Source organism: Pelobates fuscus, chromosome 2 (assembly GCF_036172605.1).
Source record: "Pelobates fuscus isolate aPelFus1 chromosome 2, aPelFus1.pri, whole genome shotgun sequence".
Taxonomy (NCBI): domain Eukaryota; kingdom Metazoa; phylum Chordata; class Amphibia; order Anura; family Pelobatidae; genus Pelobates; species Pelobates fuscus.
In genome coordinates, this window is record NC_086318.1 from 380,206,297 (window position 1) to 380,225,980 (window position 19,684).

The window sequence follows — 19,684 nt, forward strand, 5'->3', positions numbered from 1 at the left end:
ATTAAACATTCTGAATTCATTTACAAGAAAAAAAAATATGTATTGTACTTTGAAAAGTATCTAAGATGTCTCATCTTGCCCTTTAAAAGTCTGATGGACAAATTGGATTACTAGTATTGGATTAAATAAGAAATGGGTAGAGGAGAAATGAGAAACCGTTAACTGCAATCTCCGCTTTCATATTTTTTTTGTGGTGCATATAAAGCTGAAGGGGTCTTTAACTAGTTATTAAAGGCCTGAATTAATTTGTAATGGTTCAATTTAGTAATTATAAAAGCCTGGCTTTTTTTCCTCCCACAATCCCCCTGAGAATGATGTCACTGCTTCCACTTAACACCTTCAGCCTCCTAGTGACATCCCGCTACATACTTATGTGACTATTCGAGTTAAGATACTAGGACGAGTAACAGTTAAAGATAAGATTGACTTTTTAAAAGCATTTTGTCCCTATGGGTTTTTATCCATGTGGATTGCGCAAGATAACACATTTTCTAAATCAATGTTTTCTGCGGGTTTTTTTTTTCTTCTTTTTCTGATAATTAAATTTAAAGAATATAATTTCTAACATTTCTCCAGAGTGCTGGATAACACTGTTACTATAAACATTTCATTGCAAGAATACTAACCTTTTGACTTTAAAATTTTTTTTGTTGTTGATGGGTTACTATACCCCTTTTTCACAATATGTTCTTTACTTTGTCCACCATCTTTTTTTTGTTTTGTTTTTCCTAATTTCAAATAATAAAAATAAAACTTTACTTACCTTGAACCCAGTGCTGGGTCAGGCCATCCTTACTCGTTTCCATGCCCCGTCTGTCATCACGCCGTTGTCAATCCAAAGTCCAATCAAATGTTTCTTATTGGACTGTACTATCAGAGCGCATGCGCAGACTCTGACCACGGATGGGTGGATGGACAAAGGGTGAGTTTAAAAAAATTCTGATTGATTAAAGGGAGGGGACGCACTTTCTGCTCTGCCTCCAAGGGTAGATTATAATAGCGTCTGTGGCCAACGCACTGTGTGCTCTGACAAACTTTTTTGCATGGGTTGGAGTAATCCTGTAAGACAACAAAAACCTATAATTGCCAGTTTGTAATGTCAAAGTGTGTGTTATATGTATGGATAGTCCATGTCTTCATAGGATTATATTATGTGTGGGTGTGTTTTACACTTATACCGATAAGGACCAAACCAAGTGTTTGATAATTTTGTGTATCTGCCCCTGTCCAAATTAATAAGTATATGCGTGCACGCTTCCAGAAGTAATTTCACACCAGACACAAGTTTCCAGGTTGATGAAATACTCAGGAATGCTTTATTCTGGGGGCCGGCATGACCTTATTTAGCAGAAATACATCATATGCATAATTATAGATAACAGAGAAGAATACATTAATAATTGGTTAGGTGTTAAGTGATGCATTCAATGTACATCCCACTAGGTGTGATATTGCTTTTATCATGAATTTCTCCCCCAGATTCCAGCACCATCTTGTAACATGAGGTAGTCAGTCGATGGAGGGGGTGACTCCTGGTGGCCATTTTGAGTAGTCACTGAATAATACTGATCATGATTACATAGAGTAAATACGAAAGAAGAAAGGACCACAGGCACTCCAAATTGAAACCGTATGCAGATTTCTTAGGAAAAAATGCAACGCCAAGCAACGTTTCGACCAACAAAGGTCTTGAAAAAGACCTTTGTTGGTCGAAACGTTGCTTGGCGTTGCATTTTTTCCTAAGAAATCTGCATACGGTTTCAATTTGGAGTGCCTGTGGTCCTTTCTTCTTTCGTGTATAATTCTGGGATTGCTGGTCCTGATCCGGAGCACCCTTGGCCGCTGGGATTGAGTGCGGTTCCCACCATCTACTTTACATAGAGTAAATAGGCATTTTACTAAACTATTATTTTGTCCACAACAATACTATTGCATTAATTTACTTTTTATTAACAAAATTAGTTTCTGTTGACTGTATTAAGTTTGTGATACCCATGTCTTGGCAGCAAGGCCCAATTTCATAAAACAGCCGTGTGGCATTAATCTGTACATTGCAATTATTTCTCCCAGTACATGCTCGACTTTATTCTTCTTACTTTAATAAACAATAGAGTATCGGTAGGCTGAGGAACGTATTTTTGTCTGTCGGAGATTCTGTGTCACTTCGTCAGCGTTATAATATCATGTGTGCCCTGAAGAGAGATTATAGCCGTGTCAATCAAAGGGAGAAAAAAAACATGCACCTTGTCAGAAACATGGCGGACATTAATATCTGTGTTTAATCTATTTGTTTTCGGTGCCCCCCAAGGAAGGGACCGTGGCAACAAAGTAATGTTTGTTGTTTGATCTACCAGTAGATTTTTAAAAATCTTGTAGATTGTAACCTTGCTGGAGCAGGGGCTTCTTCTTCACCTCTTGTCTGTTAATATTGCGTATGGGAATTACGTGTTGTTAAATATCTCCTTTCTATAATGGCTTAATAGAAATTCTAATTAAAATAATAAATGGGGTATATTCTGTAGCTGAATTCTTTGGTGTCCGAGGTAAAGCATTATAAATCTAATATATTACGTTATTAGCACATTAATAATAGATATATAGATGATTACGTTCGCATGGATGCTTTAACAGTATTTAGAAAAGTTCAGACATGGAAACTGCACCATGATCCCCTGTTTGCATTAGAAATTCTTTACGGTAACGCTTGTTTTTTTTTTTTTTTTTTTTTAATCAAAGTCTGAGTGAGAACTAATACATTAAAACCTTTTTTCCACTTTTGCATGGCTTTGTTCAAAAAGTTTTCTGGCTTACGTACGTACGTAAATTTCGCCAAAACGTGATTTTCTTATTCTCAAAAATTACAAATGAAATTTAGAAACCCTCTTGAAGTGCTCCAATGGGCAGCATTAGATGATGTTGCAGCCATTACATTGGAATTTTGAGAATACTCCTGTAGAAATGATATGTTCTTATACTATGTAGATAATGATTTCAAACCTGACTGTTTGTTGGTTGACATCATCTGTCATTTTTTTATTACATCTCATTGACCTCAAGATGGCATAATTTTCCATTGATGTATGCTTCACTGTTAGTTTCTGTTATTTCACTTTAAGTGTTAGTGTTAATGCCACTTGCAATACAAATATATACTGACTGTTAATTCAGCCTTCTCCCAGTAATGTGATTTGCAGGCTGTAAGAAAGAATTATGCTGTTGTATGTTCCCTCTGGTCCTCTCCAAACACATCGATATTGGGAGAGGCCTGAATTAAAATGGCAGCAGCAGTGGTCTTGGAGCATAGGTTCTCATACACTTAGGCAGACCAGGACTTGAATATCCCAGATATGAACCTAAAATCCCACATTGTACGATGGCAGTTAAACCAAGCATTCTGCACAATAATAAACACATGATGTCGCCCACCAAGCATGATCTGCCATTGAATTACTGAATAAAGGGCAGATGACATAATACACAGACACATACAGTTACATAAAAATCGGTTGAAATAAAGACTCAAGTCAAAATCAACCTTTCACAGACCTGTTGATGCTGTCGTGTGTGTGTGTGTGTGTGTGTGTGTGTAAATATGTATATACACGTGTGTGTGAATAATATAAAGTCCTGGTAAAGAACTCAATCGATAGAACTGTTGACACCTTTTTCCTTTTTTTTTTTTTTTTTTTATGCATTGTGAGTGCAACATTTTCTATTTTGTACATACAGATAGATATAGCTAAGAGAGTACAACCTCGGTTAATAACATCCACTTTTTTCCTCGGCTAAATATTCTTATTTCATATCTCTCGCATCTTGCAATTGTATATTTTACCATTGCTTTGTATGTATAAGAGGATATTGTAACATGCAGCAAGCCACAGTCTCTGTGATCCTACAGCTAGGGCTTTCTAGAAAGAACATTTTCATAGATGACAGATTATACATTTTGATTAACACAGCGGCTAAGTACACTATATAGCAAATAGCTTGTTAAACCATGTATTGTCCAGGGAAACCATCTGTTTGTCTAGTATTGAGAGCCTTCCTCTTATCTGTTATTAGTTATTGACAAACCATTATCTGGCAGGATTTCCCCTTCTTATTTCCTCACCATTTTAATACCAAAGCAATATGGCCAAGCTTGATGTTATTTTTTTAATTTATTTATTAGGGGGGGGGGGGGTAAGCAATCCGCATGGTATTAACGATACCAGAAAGAAAAGTGCAGTTGAAGATTACATGTATATCTTGTCCAGATGACTGTGTACACAAATCTAACACATCATTTAAATATATTCCACAAAAATTCAGACAATCTTACTCAGGCACCGGAATGTTGACCTAGCTGTGTGTCCTATCACCTGTTAATTCTATACAGCAACTCTGTCTGTGCGTTTTTTTTTTAACATGTGTGTTTATATTGTTTGTTTTGAGGGTTGTATTGTATGAGCAGTTAGAATAAGCAAATTAATTTTAATATCCTCGCTCGGGAGAGCTGTAATAGATTACAGAAAAAAAACAAGCGTAAGAAGTGTGTAAAAGAAGATGAAGGTAAATTGTACTACTTAAAAAAGTATAAACAGAATAAACTCTGACCCCAGGAGAATAAACTAGATGTAACATGAGCAAGAAAAAAATCATGTCTGTAAGTGGACCTTTTACTGATTCCCAGCAATCCTATGTTTTGTGTCTTTGTGTTGAATTTTAATTGAACCTTTTATAGATGGCTATAGATTTGTGCTTTTTTTTTTTTTTTTTTTATTATTGTATTCGACATCTGACTGTTTTAATGTCTGAGGTTTTAATGTCTCTCCAACACCAGCCCATTTGTTTCCACGTTTGTCTTTATTGTACAGCGCTGCTGCATATGTTAGAACTTTTTTTAATAAACAAAATAATAATGTATTGTCATCTCAACCTACACGCATTTAACAACTGGGAAACATTAGCTGGGGTTTGTGTCTTGCATTTTCATGTTAAAGATTGAAGCTGCCGAAGTAGCTGCTAATATGGTTTGGGTTTTATTTTATGTCATTTAAAGAAGCTAAGGAAGGTTGGATCTTTCCCTGAAGTTGTCCTTTTGTTGTCTGTGACAGCTGAACGTGGCAGTGATCCAGGAAGCTCCAGGACATGTTCCTTTAGTAGAGCGTGGGTTTCTTCTACTTTGCTTTGAGATTCAGTCCAGTGCTGGTGGTTTTGTTTCCCAAGCGGGTCAGTGGCAGCTGTTGAAGGCTTAGCCGCAGCAGCCTCTGTCATCGATTAGTAGACGGCGATATTGGATTTTGTTTTGTTTTTTCAAGTTCTTTTTTTTTTTTTTGGCTCAACATCACTGCCCTGTATACAAACGATGGACGTTGGCTTGTAGTGAGTACAGATTTACACACACAGGGAGTTACCACTGTACTTGGCCATATCCTTTCTACTAGAGCCCCTGAGATCAATTCACAGGAGTGCTGGTACCCCGAACCCCCATAACACATGTATTCAGTATAAACAGGCAGCGGCCTTTCTTGTGCACCGACTCTGTGTCTGGTATCTGTCCTGCTGTTTCATACATACAGTGAAAGGGAACTGCAGACTGTGGACAACAAATACAATTACCTTGACCTAATCTTCTTCAATGTATAAATATATCTGCATCAGGTACTTGCGGTTTTTGTTTGCCCAATGACCTGCATTAAACTGGACCATTGTTCAGACATATGTTGGACCTTACCAGCACTTATTTATTCCGTAGTTTAACATTTGATTGTAAGCCCTCTGGGTCAAGCCTCACTACTCTGTATTAGGTAGTTTAGCTCCTCCCTCTATCTACTTGGCTCCACCCAATTTGTACTTCCCATGAGTAAAGGATAGATCCGTCTTGGATGGATTTGTCATGGTTCATTATGTGCAAAGCCGCATGAGTGCACTGTTTGCCTGAATGGTGCATTATTCTTCTTATTATTAATAATGACTATTATTAGTACACCACCAACATATTCCAAATTAGCATTGACACAACCACATAATATTCCACATTAGCATTTATATAGTGCCAGCTAATTCAACAGCACTTTACCCATTATACATCAGGGATTTAGGACATAAAGTAATCAACAGACAGAATAATGTGCAGAAGGGCCCTGCTCAAACAATCTTAACGAGGATATAGGTTTTAAATGTTGGTATTTTCGTATGTTTAATTGCTAGTTTCATTTATGTTTTATATTGCTTATTTAGCACTCAATGACACTTGTATTCATATTAATTCTTGATTAGATTGAGTTACTCTCATATACCTGTTGTGGCTGCTTTAAAAAAAAAAACACAGTTCACTATATTTACTTAACTTTTTTTTTTTTTTTTTTTTTTTTTTTTACACTATAGTTCTAATAGTGCAGTTTATGTCCCCAGCTCAAAGTTGATGATCTCAAATTCAGTGCTGTTCTATAGGAAAGTATTGGGACACTGTTGCACATGCGTGGCTAAACGGCGTTGCGCTAACCGGCATCTCCTCATAGAGATTAATTGAATCAATTCATCTCTATGAGGAATGTTCATTGTGCCTCCATGCACAGCGTGGAGACGCTGAATATCAAGAAGCACCTCTAGTGGCCGTCTGAGTGACTGCCACTGGAGGTGTCCCAGGTAATGTAAACAAGTAATATATTGCTTACATTAAAATGCCTGCAGGGACAGGCAGTAGACACCAGAACAACTACATTAAGATATAGTTGTTCTTGTGACTATAGTGTCCCTTTAAGTCACTTTTTTTAAATCACATTTTCTTAATGCAAACAAGTGATATATCCCAACATTCCACGTAGGCAGAACAAGTCACTTTCCATACAGAAAGTGTATATTAAAGTGTAGCAGAGAGACTTTTTTTTATTATTTTAAAGAAACATTACTCTGGGATTCTTGCTGTGAAATTCTGTGATAAAATCACACTACAATATCGGGCTCCCAAAGAGAGATTTGCCCACCTGACAATGTTTGAACTGCCTTATTATCTGCTGTAATAAAAGTCCTCTTCTCATTTTCCGTAAAAGTCATACATCTAGCAGAGTATAAACTATACACACCTTAAACGCCTTTAATGATTTTCCCTCTTTTTTTTTCTTTTTAATAATTGAGGCTTCATGTCTGTCAACAAAGTGTTTCATAATGAAACAAAATGCATTTAAGCCTCCAGGATGGGTTTAACCATTCACGTTGTGTAATGTATTCATTCTGATCATTTTATCTGGTAGTGTAGTGTGATGGAATCTGCATGAGCCTCACATAAGGTTAGATTCGAGGATTTTGAAACACCAGTTCATAGAGCTGAACGATTCAAAACAATATTCAAGTGGCATTTTATTAACTTTCCGATTTAGTAATTGCACGCTTTAAAATGGTGTTTGTAGCCAAGGTTTCGCTGAAGTTGTGGATTTCCAGTAATTATTGGTAGTTTGTTTGAGCTTTGAGTTTACAGTCAGAGCTAAAATGGTTACCTTTGTGCCCTAAATGTAAAGTTTACACGCCTAGCATACCAAAGTTAAAACATAAGCATTTTAAGACTGCATTTGTAGCTTTGCTAGATATGAGGGTTACAGATAAATGATGTCACGGTCGCTAGCCCTAAGCAATGGACATGATCCATTTGATCCCATTTTCCCTTCCACTTCGTGATATGCGGAAATATATTCAAAGCTATCTTTTTATTCTCAAATCTTTACATACAATAAAAGGCAAAGCCAGAAGGAAATGTAGGCTCCTAAAGTGTTCTTATAACATGCATATTTTCCTATGAATTGTTTTTCCACATATTTACAGAACGGTTGCTGGATTACTGCTACCTATTTCTGTATATTGTAAATGAACGCAGACCCTAATTGTGCTGCAGAGCGACTTTATATTTTTTTTTAAATAAACCCCACTGTGTCTTAGCGGTACTGTTCTATACAATATTTCAGAGTTCCCTCTCAGTATATTACCCACCTGTGGTGATGGATGCAGGCAGGGGTGTTTCTGTACTCATTTACTTTGATAAGGAGTGTTGATACAGATGTTCCTAGAGCAAAAGGCTTTATATGTGTTGTATTTGTTTGGAAAGAAACAGGTTGAGAAAAGAGAGGAGCTCTTCCCTAATTTAAAACAAATAAAGTTCGTTTTTTTTTTTTGGTTTTTTTTAATGTAATTTGTATAGTTTTGGAGTGTCCATTTCTTTTTAGTTTTCTTTTTAATTTAGACCACCACTCAGTAGGAGAAGAAAAGGTCCGTCTGTGATTCTAAATCGGTTTTACCTTTTTTTGATTATGCGTTTTGATGCAAGTATTCAACGTTTAGTTTGTTTGTTTTTCTTTTGCATTTTTACTAATTAATTAACCAGCTACAAAATTGCTCCATTTGTGTTATTACACGCAGATCCTTACATACCTGCATCAGCATTTCAGAATGGTACTGAAAAAAAGAATTTGTTATTCTGTTAGAATGTAACATTCTTGGTGGGCACTACATGTGACCGCTTCTGTCTCTTGGTTTCACTTCATGTTAAAAATCACATTCAAATTTTAGCTTTTATAGGAATGTATCATTATTATCTATTCATTAAATGCTCACTTATTCTGTAGCTGGAAATTATAAAGACATTATACAAATCTGTGACTTGTGACCATAAGGTGACCTAGGCTGCCTAGGGTCCAGGATCAGACTAGGACCATGACAACCATCTGGGTACTTGGCCTCATTTACAATGTCTGCATAAGAATGAAGGGGGGAGGCTCAACTAATAATCTGCTTAGGGCCCAATGCGATCTTCTTCCTTCTTCCTTCTCTGTGTATAGGACTGGTTTAATTGAGCTTAAAGGTGCATTGACCACTTTAGTGCGCAATCTATGTGTATATGTTTGGAGTCTGATGGTGTGTCGTGAAAGGGCCGGCGTATTTTAGTCTGGTGTTGCTCTCACCATATCATTTCACTGCTTTCTTGAAACAGCCGTTGACTTATTTAAATTTGTTTCCTTTGTTTTGGTTAAAGTAGAGATAAACCGATTTAAAGCTGTTTTTCAGAAGTGTGATTAATGTGCAACGTACAAAATAAACAGCAATGTTTCAACCTGTCTTGTCATATGTTAACAGTGATGCCAGATGAAAACAGAACATGTCTTTGCTAATGTTTTCTCCATTTTGACATATGTGTCAGGTCCCCCATGCTTCATTAGAGAGGCCAACAGTAGAATGTTGACACATAAATAGCACGCTCTGTTTTGAGAATGTATCTTTTAGGATGGTAATTAGTTGGTTTGTGTATTTCTTATGTAGCTAACGTGTCACTGTTTGATTTTGTTTTCCAGGACGAAATGCCGAGGAAGAGGAAGTTATGATGCAGGAGTGGTTCATGCTCGTAAACAAGAAAAATGCCCTTATCAGACGGATGAACCAGCTTTCTCTTCTGTAAGTATTTGATACTCTCCATTCATCTGTTATTTATTCACAGTGATCTTTGTTTCATATTTAACATTTTTTATTTTTTTTTTACACCAATTAAAAAAAAAAAAATAATTTATTTTATTTATATTTTTGTTCTTTAAAATTCTGCACGGTACTTGACTTACAGTAATTATTATTTTAAAATATTTACGAAATGTAATCATTACTTTGCTTACTGCAAATAATCAGAATATTTTACTATTGGTTATATGTAACAAATTATAGTCTTCAAAAATTTATTTGCAAAGTAGGAGTTGTAAAAACATGGAGAAAACCCATATTTTCATAACACAGACTGTCGGTGCTCCTGTCAATATTTCCAAAGAGAAGTGTTGGGGTTTTTTGTTTTTTTTGTTTTTTAAATGTCTTCTTTCATTTTTTCTGTTTACTTTTGTTATCCATGGTTATGAGCTTTCAAATCTAAATGGATATTCATCAGTATGCACTGATGGGGTCTTTCCGCTAAAATTGTACAAATTCTCCAGTTCTGCTGTATTTTCAGCAGGCCAATTTTGGTGTTAGGATTGTAAATTCTCTAGATATCCCCAGTTTACAGTGTTAATCCATGATATTTTCCACATTTTTGTAACTGGTCTCCACCCTTTCTTGATGTTGGTAACTGAAACCATGAAATTTTCCTTCATCAATAAAAAATGAAAACACGGCTCAGTTCTTGTTCAGCCAGAATGTTGTGAAGCTGTCAGTTTGTAGTCGACATTCCATTCTGTCTGATATGAGTGCTGTCTCTCTCAATAGATATTTGCCCCTGAGTAATATTGGCGGCAGACGGATATTTCTAGATATTGTTTGGTTCTAGGAGGATCCGACACTTACTTTGAATGATGCAAGAGGCAAACTAGATGAAACAAACTCAAGGCTATACTGTGTTACTTCCATTGTTAGCTTTTTATTTTTCATTCTGTCACAATTGCCGTCACATAATAGGCCCCTAGCAGACATGTAACCTTATGGTAACAATGATCTGAGAACCTATTAGTCGGTAGTTAAGTTACATCTATGGGACAGTTGTCTGTGTGGCTGTGGATGGAAGAATTAACGTAATGTAGCAAAAATAGCATTGTGTCAAATAAGATAAAGAAACCTGTTCATTCATTTTGCTAATGTCAGAATACTATTAATCTTCAGCAACTGTTTAAATCTACAACATTTTTTATTTAAAAGTGTGTGTTTATAATGTAACTATTGTCAATAGCTGTGGGACAGGAGATACCAGCTTACACTTGCTACCAGGAATTGCAGTTAATAATACATTTTACTTTGTGGCATCTGTAAGACATATAAATGTAGTAATAAGTATTATTAACTTTAATTGTTTGTAACACAGCATAAACATCTAAATATGAGAATTAAAGGCTTCTTGTTGATCAACTTTATTCTAATAATTCCTGGGCTACAGATGAAGAGGGGATTGTTGATCAGTAGACGTTATTTCTCTTTTATCGGTTGGTGAGTTCCACAACGATTGGTGACAATTAAAGCACCACAGTTTATTGATGAGTCAGGTCAGACAAGGTGGTCTTCTGATTGGGGTATCATTTGTTTGCAGTAGCTTAGTGGTGCCGAGAAAAGTCAGTTATGAGTTCCCCAAATCAATGTGTTCTAAAGTTCCGTTTAAGTGTTTAATGATTTAGTAATTAACATATTGATGAACTTTGGGTTTTTTCAACTTGCCTGTAGGGAAAAGGAACACGATCTCGAGAGAAGGTTTGAACTACTGAACAGAGAGTTACGGGCCATGCTTGCAATAGAAGGTAAGACTTTTTAGCATAAACACATTCCAGCCCTTTAGGATAACTCCAACCCTGAAAAATAAATGCATAAAATAAGACCTTCAAACAAGCTCTACAATAAAACAATGAGTAGGAACATCTAAAATATCATTTAATCTAGTCTTCCTGAGCTACTTCTTAACACTGTATTAAACATAGTTACATAGATAAGAGCTTTATCAGTCTAGAAAAACTATCTTCTCTGAAGATTAATGCAGAACAAATAGTGATATTTCACTTCCATTGGACTTGCTCATGCAGAGTTCTATTTTTTTTTTTTTTTTTTTTTTAATAATAATCTCAGATTAATAAGGCAAAATCTGTAATACTATATGTATTAGACCGTCTTTTTACCGCTGGTAGGTTCAATGTGACATGAGTGTGTTTTTGTATCTTTCCAACCCCTGATTACCAAGGAGCATCTGATATTTGAAACATGTCATCTGCTGTGTATTGACCTCTCAGACTATCTGTGGCCACTGCCTCCTCTCACTGATAAAATACCAGATCCATATTCAATCAATTGTAATTAGTTTGTGGATCTTCATGGAAGCTGAAAGCTTTATACAGTATGTAATAAATGGGAAAAAAAATAAATATTACACAAGGATTCAGAAAATTGCCACCTCCTCACATTTTCCTGCATTTATTTTTTTCATCCACTTTGAGAAGCAAATGATAGTTATTAAAAACCAAAAATAAAAAGGGCATTTTAGAATAAATTTAACTCTGTGCATGCCAGTTTAGAAAGTTGTGCTGTGCAAAGCTCGTCTAGATAGATTGTGTCTATAACATGGGGGTGAGTTCCATCCTGTTCAGATGAAAAAAGTAAACAGTGACGTACGCTTTAGGATCCTTTTTAGCAAGATGAACCACTCACTGCATTCTAAACGGTGAGTGCAGGGATTTGACACACAAGAGTTTTAGAATGGCAGCAAAGGAAAATATAAGAGATTGCTAAAATGTGATCTAGTGGCAATTTATGAAATGCTTATCCGATAACTGGGATTGTTTGTATAAATAGGACAAAAAAAAGTATTATCTGCATAATTAGATAATAAACCCTCGATCTTTAGAATTATCAAAATGTCAGTCAATGCAATCTCAGCCTGATTACGGTTTGTGAGTTTTATATATGTATATATGTATAGTAGTGTAGATTGGATTAGCCGTATTAGTCCAGTAGACAAGATGCCAAAATACCAGAGTATTGCAGTGTGCAATGATACCTTTATCGGACTAACATAATATTTAAAAGACAAGCTTTCAAGAGTTTCCTCTCTTCCTCAGAGAGGAATATGTATGTATGTGTGTGTGTGTATATATATATATATATATTTAATGAAGCATCATGTCCCTGTGTTTAAACCAGCTACACTGGAGTAGTGCCTAACAATATGGAACTGTCCACCGTTTTGTATTGACCCCATAACCCCATGGCTTGCTATGTTAATTTCTTTCTTCACCTGATAAGGTACCTGGATCCATATTAAATCAATTGTAATTAGTCTGGAGATTTCTGTGCCAGCTTAAGGCTGGAGAAAAAAAAAAATGTAAGAGAATTCATGCAGGCTTTGATATTAATCAGTCCATCTATCGCATTAAGACACAACCAGGAGAAATGGAATTGGATTGTAATTTCACGACAACAATAGACATGTCCTGCTAAGGAATCACCACTGCCGATCGTGAGGCAGGAACCGCGGACAGATGTATCGGAAATATAAGGGCTTTTGTTGCTCGCCAGTAACCTATCTTCACCAACACACATGCTAAAGAAATAAAAGGCATCTCCCCATTAATGCCTGTGATATCTGGAATAAGTAGATTCGAGTGACCAAAATGTATTATTCAAAGCAGATTTGATATTACTGCATTGTGTAAAGTTAGCATCCACTGTGCCAGATGATAGAAATAAATTAAAAGAAATCTCCCTTTTACCATCTAGAAGTATCAAACTGTACGCTATCAAAAAGTCCGAATGGCTTCACACTGAATGGCAAAACCATTCGGCTGCATACAAAGCCATTCAGACTGCCCCAAACGGGCCTGTATTTAGTCCAGATTTCAGCAGGACCGAACACTGCCAGATAGCTGAATTTCGGACCAAATGCTTTGAATCCAGGCCTGGATGTAAAAAATATTGGAACTATTTGCTATAGTTAAAAACCCTCAGCGGCACAAGGGTTAGTTATGTGTCGTCTTTCTAGGTATGTTATCAATGTGACCGCAGGCTATGTATAATACACACACTAATGTGTACACTCTGCACCTGAGGTTATTATGGCACCTGCAAAGAGGGTACACTGCAAGGCATGGCTGGGAATTTATAGGCTGATTCACTATACTTTGAGGTGACATTTTGGGGCATCAGATTATTAACAAAGTGGACCCAGGGGCTACATAGCCACAAGTGGCACTTCCAATGTTTTACTTTGTTTCATTCTTCAAATAGCAAGGTGACACTTTTATATGTCACAGTTGCATTATTTTTTAAACTTGTTTGACCTCTGGAAATATTTGTCAACCTTTCTCCAGTCTGGTGTCACAGGTTGTTTTCCAGCCAACTAATAACCAAGCCTTAATTCACAAAGTAGTCCTATTAGCTATATTTCCTGTTAAATACAATTAGCGTCTAGAAATAATTATGTTTAATAAGAAATGCTATACTAAGTGAGATGCTTGGTGCCACAGATCCAGAAACTGTGCAATATAGTACAGATAGGCTGCTACCGTCTTTAAAGAGGCACTCCAAGAATAATGTAAAATCCACTTCAGCTTTTCATGCAGTGGTTATGGTGCACATACCTATTCCCTGCAATGTAATTTATTATTTTTTTTAATTTTTTTTAAAGCTTTGCTTCCTCAATTCAACAAGACAAAAAAATGTGTGGAATAAGCTCCTGTTGCTTTCTCGGCTTGCAGGGTCTGTTATGTTAATGAATCAAAGGTAGCCGGAGGGTAGAGTAACAACTCATAACATTTATAAATATATATTAAGTAAATAGCAATCCTTAAAACATGAGACTCCAAGAAAACGTTTTCTGTACCAGAACCACTGCAGCATACCTCTAATGTGTCTCTGTTTAGGAGGGACAGTGCTTGTTTTGGGCACAGATTTATTTGCCCCTATTTCCTATCTTCATGTCCCTTTTTTTTTTATTTATTTTTTTAGGAGTTCATTAATTTTGTTATGGCAAAACAAAAAGTATATATACAACACACGTGCTCCCCAATAGGTAACAAATATATAAAATGTATTTACCAAAGGTATGATTGTAAGAAGAACCTTCTAATCTTCTTAATACAAATATAAAAAATACAATCTACAGAAAGACATAAACATAGAAGCAATAATGCTCCCAGTAATGTGTCTTTAATCAGCAGGAAATCTGTTTAGAAATAAAATATATTGATCTAATTATTATAGGTGCAAAAATTGGTATTCGTCAACTAAAATTTTGTGTGTTAGCGTGTAGTCTGATTTCTCACAAATGTATCTTTGCATAATTGGGGTACTCCGTGGTGATCAGATCAGAGTCCTCAGAGCATACACTGCCTTCTCAGATGCTTACCAACACACTGCCAGATCTGCTCTGACTAAAGGTTGTACGCGCTAATCGTTGACAAGTTCTCCACTTTAAATGGCCACAGCTGCTCGTACAGTCAGAAACCTGTTAGAGTGTTAAAGCCCGAAACAGTTAGCACATGAACAAGCAACAGTCAGTGCAAGAAAAGAGAATACCTTTCTGTCCAATTTAGCAGACAGTGATAAGGAGTTTAATGCCATCGTATTGTAGCATTACAGGGCGCCGATTTATGCTTAAACGCTTTTACCGCTGCGCAATCTTCTTCAGTGAGAGTCATCAGCACCCTGACCTAGAAAATGCTGCCAAGTTAACTAATGCGAATTATCAAGGACATTCTATATAATTTCAAGTATTTTATTAACCAGTCACATACTTCAGTGGCTTCTAAAATAACACCCATATCTGCTTGCTTTTAGTAAATGTCATTCTTCTATCTCTGGGCGGCTTTTTTACTTTTTATTTTATTTTTATTTTTTTATGTCCCTCTGCAAAATCTTATCTTGATAATGATGATTCCTGGCAGTTGTTTTTGAAGTGAGTACTCCAATAAAAGAATTTCTGCATAGTTTTTTTTTTCATTTGTTTGTTTTTTTTGTTAAATATTTTTTATTATTATTATAATTTTTATTTTTTTCCTATTTTAACTTATACGATAAGCTTCTTCTTTTTATTTTATTTTTTTTAAATCAATATGTAATCCTGTGGAGGAGCTTAACCCCATTTGTAAATCTATCTTAGCTTTGTTACACGGTGCTGCCACAGTATTCCGCAGATTGATTAAGTTCAGCGGCAGAATCTCCCGCTCTGATGATGATGCAGACTCTTTCAGGATTGCTAGTTGACTGGAACTAAAGATAAGACTTTGCTGCAATCCCCCGATGTGCGCTTTACAAAACTAGTGTTAATTTTCAGCAAGCTGCAGGACTGATTGCAAGTGACACAGTAGAAGCTTTTACAATGAGAACCTCTGGATAATATCAATGTAAATAGTCTATCCTACATTCCACTTCTTCCTCTATAACAAATCACATTATCAAATGACCCTAATACTGGGGTTCATTGGCAATGAACTTCGTACGGTCCGGTTTAACACTTTCGTGTAATAAACTCTGTTCATCCCTTTGCAGTGCTTCAAAGACAAATGATTCTTCAGTATAACACTATGCAATGTAACTAATGGCTTTGAAATCGTTATGTCTGGTAAAATGACCAGTCTTATCATCTGTATTCCTATAAACCCTATACCACATAGTCTTTAAGGATACACAAACATATTTTGTGATCGACTACTTTATTTTATCCAAAAAGTTATTACTGTGTCAGCACTTGGTCCTATGTAAGATACGATCATTGAGAAAGTTACCTACATTTTTAGGTGAACTACATTCCTTCCCCCCCAGTAGTCTGCACAACAAACCCACTTTTGGGGTCCTGTCTCGATTATGTTCCCTGGGGTCCCGCGTCAGGCAGCACAGCGTGAATGCATAATTCGACACACTTGCACTAGGGATCCTGCATTGATTGCTTTAGCAGTGCCCTCTGCAAGGTCCTGTAGGTTGGGGACCTATCAAACTGGCCCCTTTTTCAGATCACTGACGTCGGCCTCTATGGGCACCAATCCCAGCCTCATACATCCTAATGTTGGTAGATATAGAACTATACGTTGATCAATGTTATTCAGTTTTAGGCCAAAATAGCTTGAAAAATATTTTCATTTTGACAATTTAGACCTAAAATGTAGGTTTTATAGTGAGAATAATGAGGTGTCAAAAACGAGACTGGACACCAGTGCAACCATGCTCTATGTCAGGGGTTGGTGCTACTATTTGTGGTGTTTTTGTGTTTGTCAGCTGCCTGTTGTGTTATGTATGTGTGTGTGGGTGTGCTCTGATGTTAAATGTTTGTAGTTGCTTGTAATACTATGTAGTATGTGTGATGTGACTGTACTATTGTCTGTGGGTGGTAGGTTGTATATGTGTGGCTGTCTTGTGTTGGGATTGTATGTAGGTGAGGTCTTTGCAGTGCACTTGTGAGGAAGTCAATGTTAATATTAATTAAATAATTTAACTAAACATTTGTATGGCTCCTCCCTCTTGCATACCTACCATTTGTCAAAGGCAGGATTTTGCCGTCTATACCTTCCATGGGTGCAGACCACTTGTGCCCCGTCGTTCTGGTTCAAGTGAGTAAGAGCAACACTCTGAATCACAGAGAAGCCTTGGGTTGCGAGGAAGATTTTCCTGTGGTGTCACCCACCCACTGAAGGTGCAGACCACAGGCTCCAAAGTGCTATGATCTCCCCAACCGTTCCATTTGAGTCCAGCCATTTTGAATGCCATATAAAGGCACACTGTGCACCATGCATGGCATTTGTGCCATAGATTGACGACCCCTGTTCTACGTCATTGCAACACCTGAAAATTGTCATAAACTCAAAACAGACATTTTAAATTATGGAGTGATGCGTACCTTATCAAAACCCTTTAGGATTTCAATTGCATGACATCACAATCCTTTTAAAAGATACAACACTGTAGGAAATATTTTAATTGCTCTAATAAGTAAATTTTTCCTGCACTAAATCCAGTCTAGCAATCTCTTTAGTGATAAGCATTAATTGAGGTTAAATCATGCATTTATTTACCCTTGAACTTCACACCAAGGAAAATAGGACTACGTTGTTTAAGTTGTACTGTCTTAAAATAAATTCAGATTGATCTGTTTCCCTTAGTTCTTCAAGTCATTAGGAGAATACAGCCTGCTTCACAATTTTATCAGACGAAGCATTTTATGGCCGTTTTCAAAAGGCATTCTTATCTTATATTGATAGACCCATAGCTTGTTATATATGGGTGGCAATGGCCCCTTAGTGCCATAATAACTTACAATTAGTCACCACGTTGGATTTGTTGCAGGAAAAGCCGCAGTTCGGAATTTTTCTAATCCGTTGTGCTCATACTTTTTTTTTTCTTAGAATCCAAAAAAGAACAATTTTGACGCAATGCCTAGTTCGGAGGGAAAAAAAATTTCTTCCTAAATATAAAAGTCAGTATAACTGCAATCACGTGTATATTTACATAAATAAAACAAAAAATGTAGTTTTACCTCTCAGTGTAAGGTTCTAAATAGTTTGTTCTGCAGCTCTATTATGAAATAAATGACCCGTATTTACTCTTATTCCTAAAGTCCAAAACTGGAGCCCATTTCCTCAATATGAGTAACTTGTTTCGTTTCTTTATAAGAAATGTGGAGTAATACAAGTTTAAAACGGTTTGCATTGCAATGGCATTTACCACATTTGCAGTATTTTATCTTTACTTTATACACTACACCCCGAAATAACATGAATGAACCTTTTAAACCACTTTGATGCATTTGCGACTCCTTCTCCTGCGTGCCCTATGTTTCCGCGCTCCCCAGGTATTGCTCTCTGATTCTTGACGGTGTAGTGTTCTCTACTATTAATGGCACGTTTGTGTGGGTTTCACACTGATTGAAAGTTACAAAGGTTGCCCTCAGAAACCGACTAAGCCAGGCCAACTACCCATTTGCCAGTCAAGGTGCCAGCGAATGATTGAATCTCCTGACTTATATTTCCATGTCATTTTGGTACATTTGTTTGTGCATTGAGGGTCTTTTCTAAAAACTTTGCATAAACAGACTGCCTCAGATTTAGAGGGTATAATTTGAAACATTCCAAGGTTCTTTTTATGTAATCTTTCCCTGCATGCACAGCCTCTGCAGGGTTGTTGTCAGGCATATTATTTGGAAGAGATAAACATCACACATTTTTATAAGCGTTACTGCTGTCAAAAAGCTGAATGTTAAAATGCTGTACAGGAGTGATGGCACTGTAAATAAGAGTGCGCGCCGGAGCGATTAGACATCTGCAATGTATTTTGTATTTATTTAACACGTTATAACAGAAGCGACATTACGATAGTCATCAGGTTAAATGTAAATTGTCCAATGGATTTTTACGTTGATCTAGGCAGAGGAATATAACTTATGCTTAGAATTCGTTGTGTACATTGAATTGATTCCAATGTAATATATATATATATATATTGTACCCCTGTTGGTCATCACTTAACCCAGACTGATCACTCCATCAAAAACCTCAGGATTAAAGTTCTTAAAGGGAATTTCAAAGACTCTCATGAACGAAAGACATTTGAGTGTTTTTTCCTTTTTGATTGGAAACAAGTCTAGGTAAACCTCTAATTGGATTCTTTGAGCTGTTAAAACTGGTTTAGGTATCCTCTCTAGCGACCTGGGATATCCTAGCCACGTGGTTGCAGCCAGAGTCTATTGAGCAATGCTTACCTCCCATAATTCCATACAACCACTTTGGGTCAGTGCTATTCTAGGACACTGTGATTTTGCGACCTACTGTTGCCATTAATATGATTATTATTATTTATGAAGCGCCAGCAACTTCCACAGCGCTGTACTATGGGAGGTCTAACAGACACGTATATATGTAACCAGATGAGTTGGATGCACAGGAACAGTGGGGGTTGAGGGCCCTGCTTAAATGAGCTTAGATGCTAGAGGCAGTGGGGTATAATGGCACAGAACTTTAGTAAGGGAAATAAGTGTATTCCCTGTCAAAGCATTGTGAGAGATGTAACAGCAGATTAGGAGATACCAGGTTGAAATCTCTGTTAGAATATTCTCATTACGCAGGAAAGCCACACAACATAATATGGCTGGAAATTCAGCCCAGGCTATGATGATACATAATGAACCACAACTGCCTGTCAGGATCTCCAGTGTTTGAAAGTAGCTGCTTCTTATCAGTAACTGTACGGCTGATGTCAGTGGCCATTAATAGTGGCATTA

The 19,684-nt window shown here is 36.6% G+C and overlaps 1 protein-coding gene across 6 annotated transcripts in view; it reads left to right on the plus strand.

Annotated features, from left to right (window-relative positions):
* Nucleotides 1–19,684, plus strand: part of EHBP1 (EH domain binding protein 1) — a 358,354-nt gene that overhangs the window by 321,716 nt on the left and 16,954 nt on the right. For all 6 annotated transcript variants that reach the window (XM_063443756.1, XM_063443760.1, XM_063443758.1 and 3 more), the window contains 2 exons: nt 9,324–9,423; nt 11,158–11,231. In XM_063443756.1, coding sequence (XP_063299826.1) covers nt 9,324–9,423; nt 11,158–11,231 — 174 coding nt within the window. The remainder of the gene's footprint in view (nt 1–9,323; nt 9,424–11,157; nt 11,232–19,684) is intronic.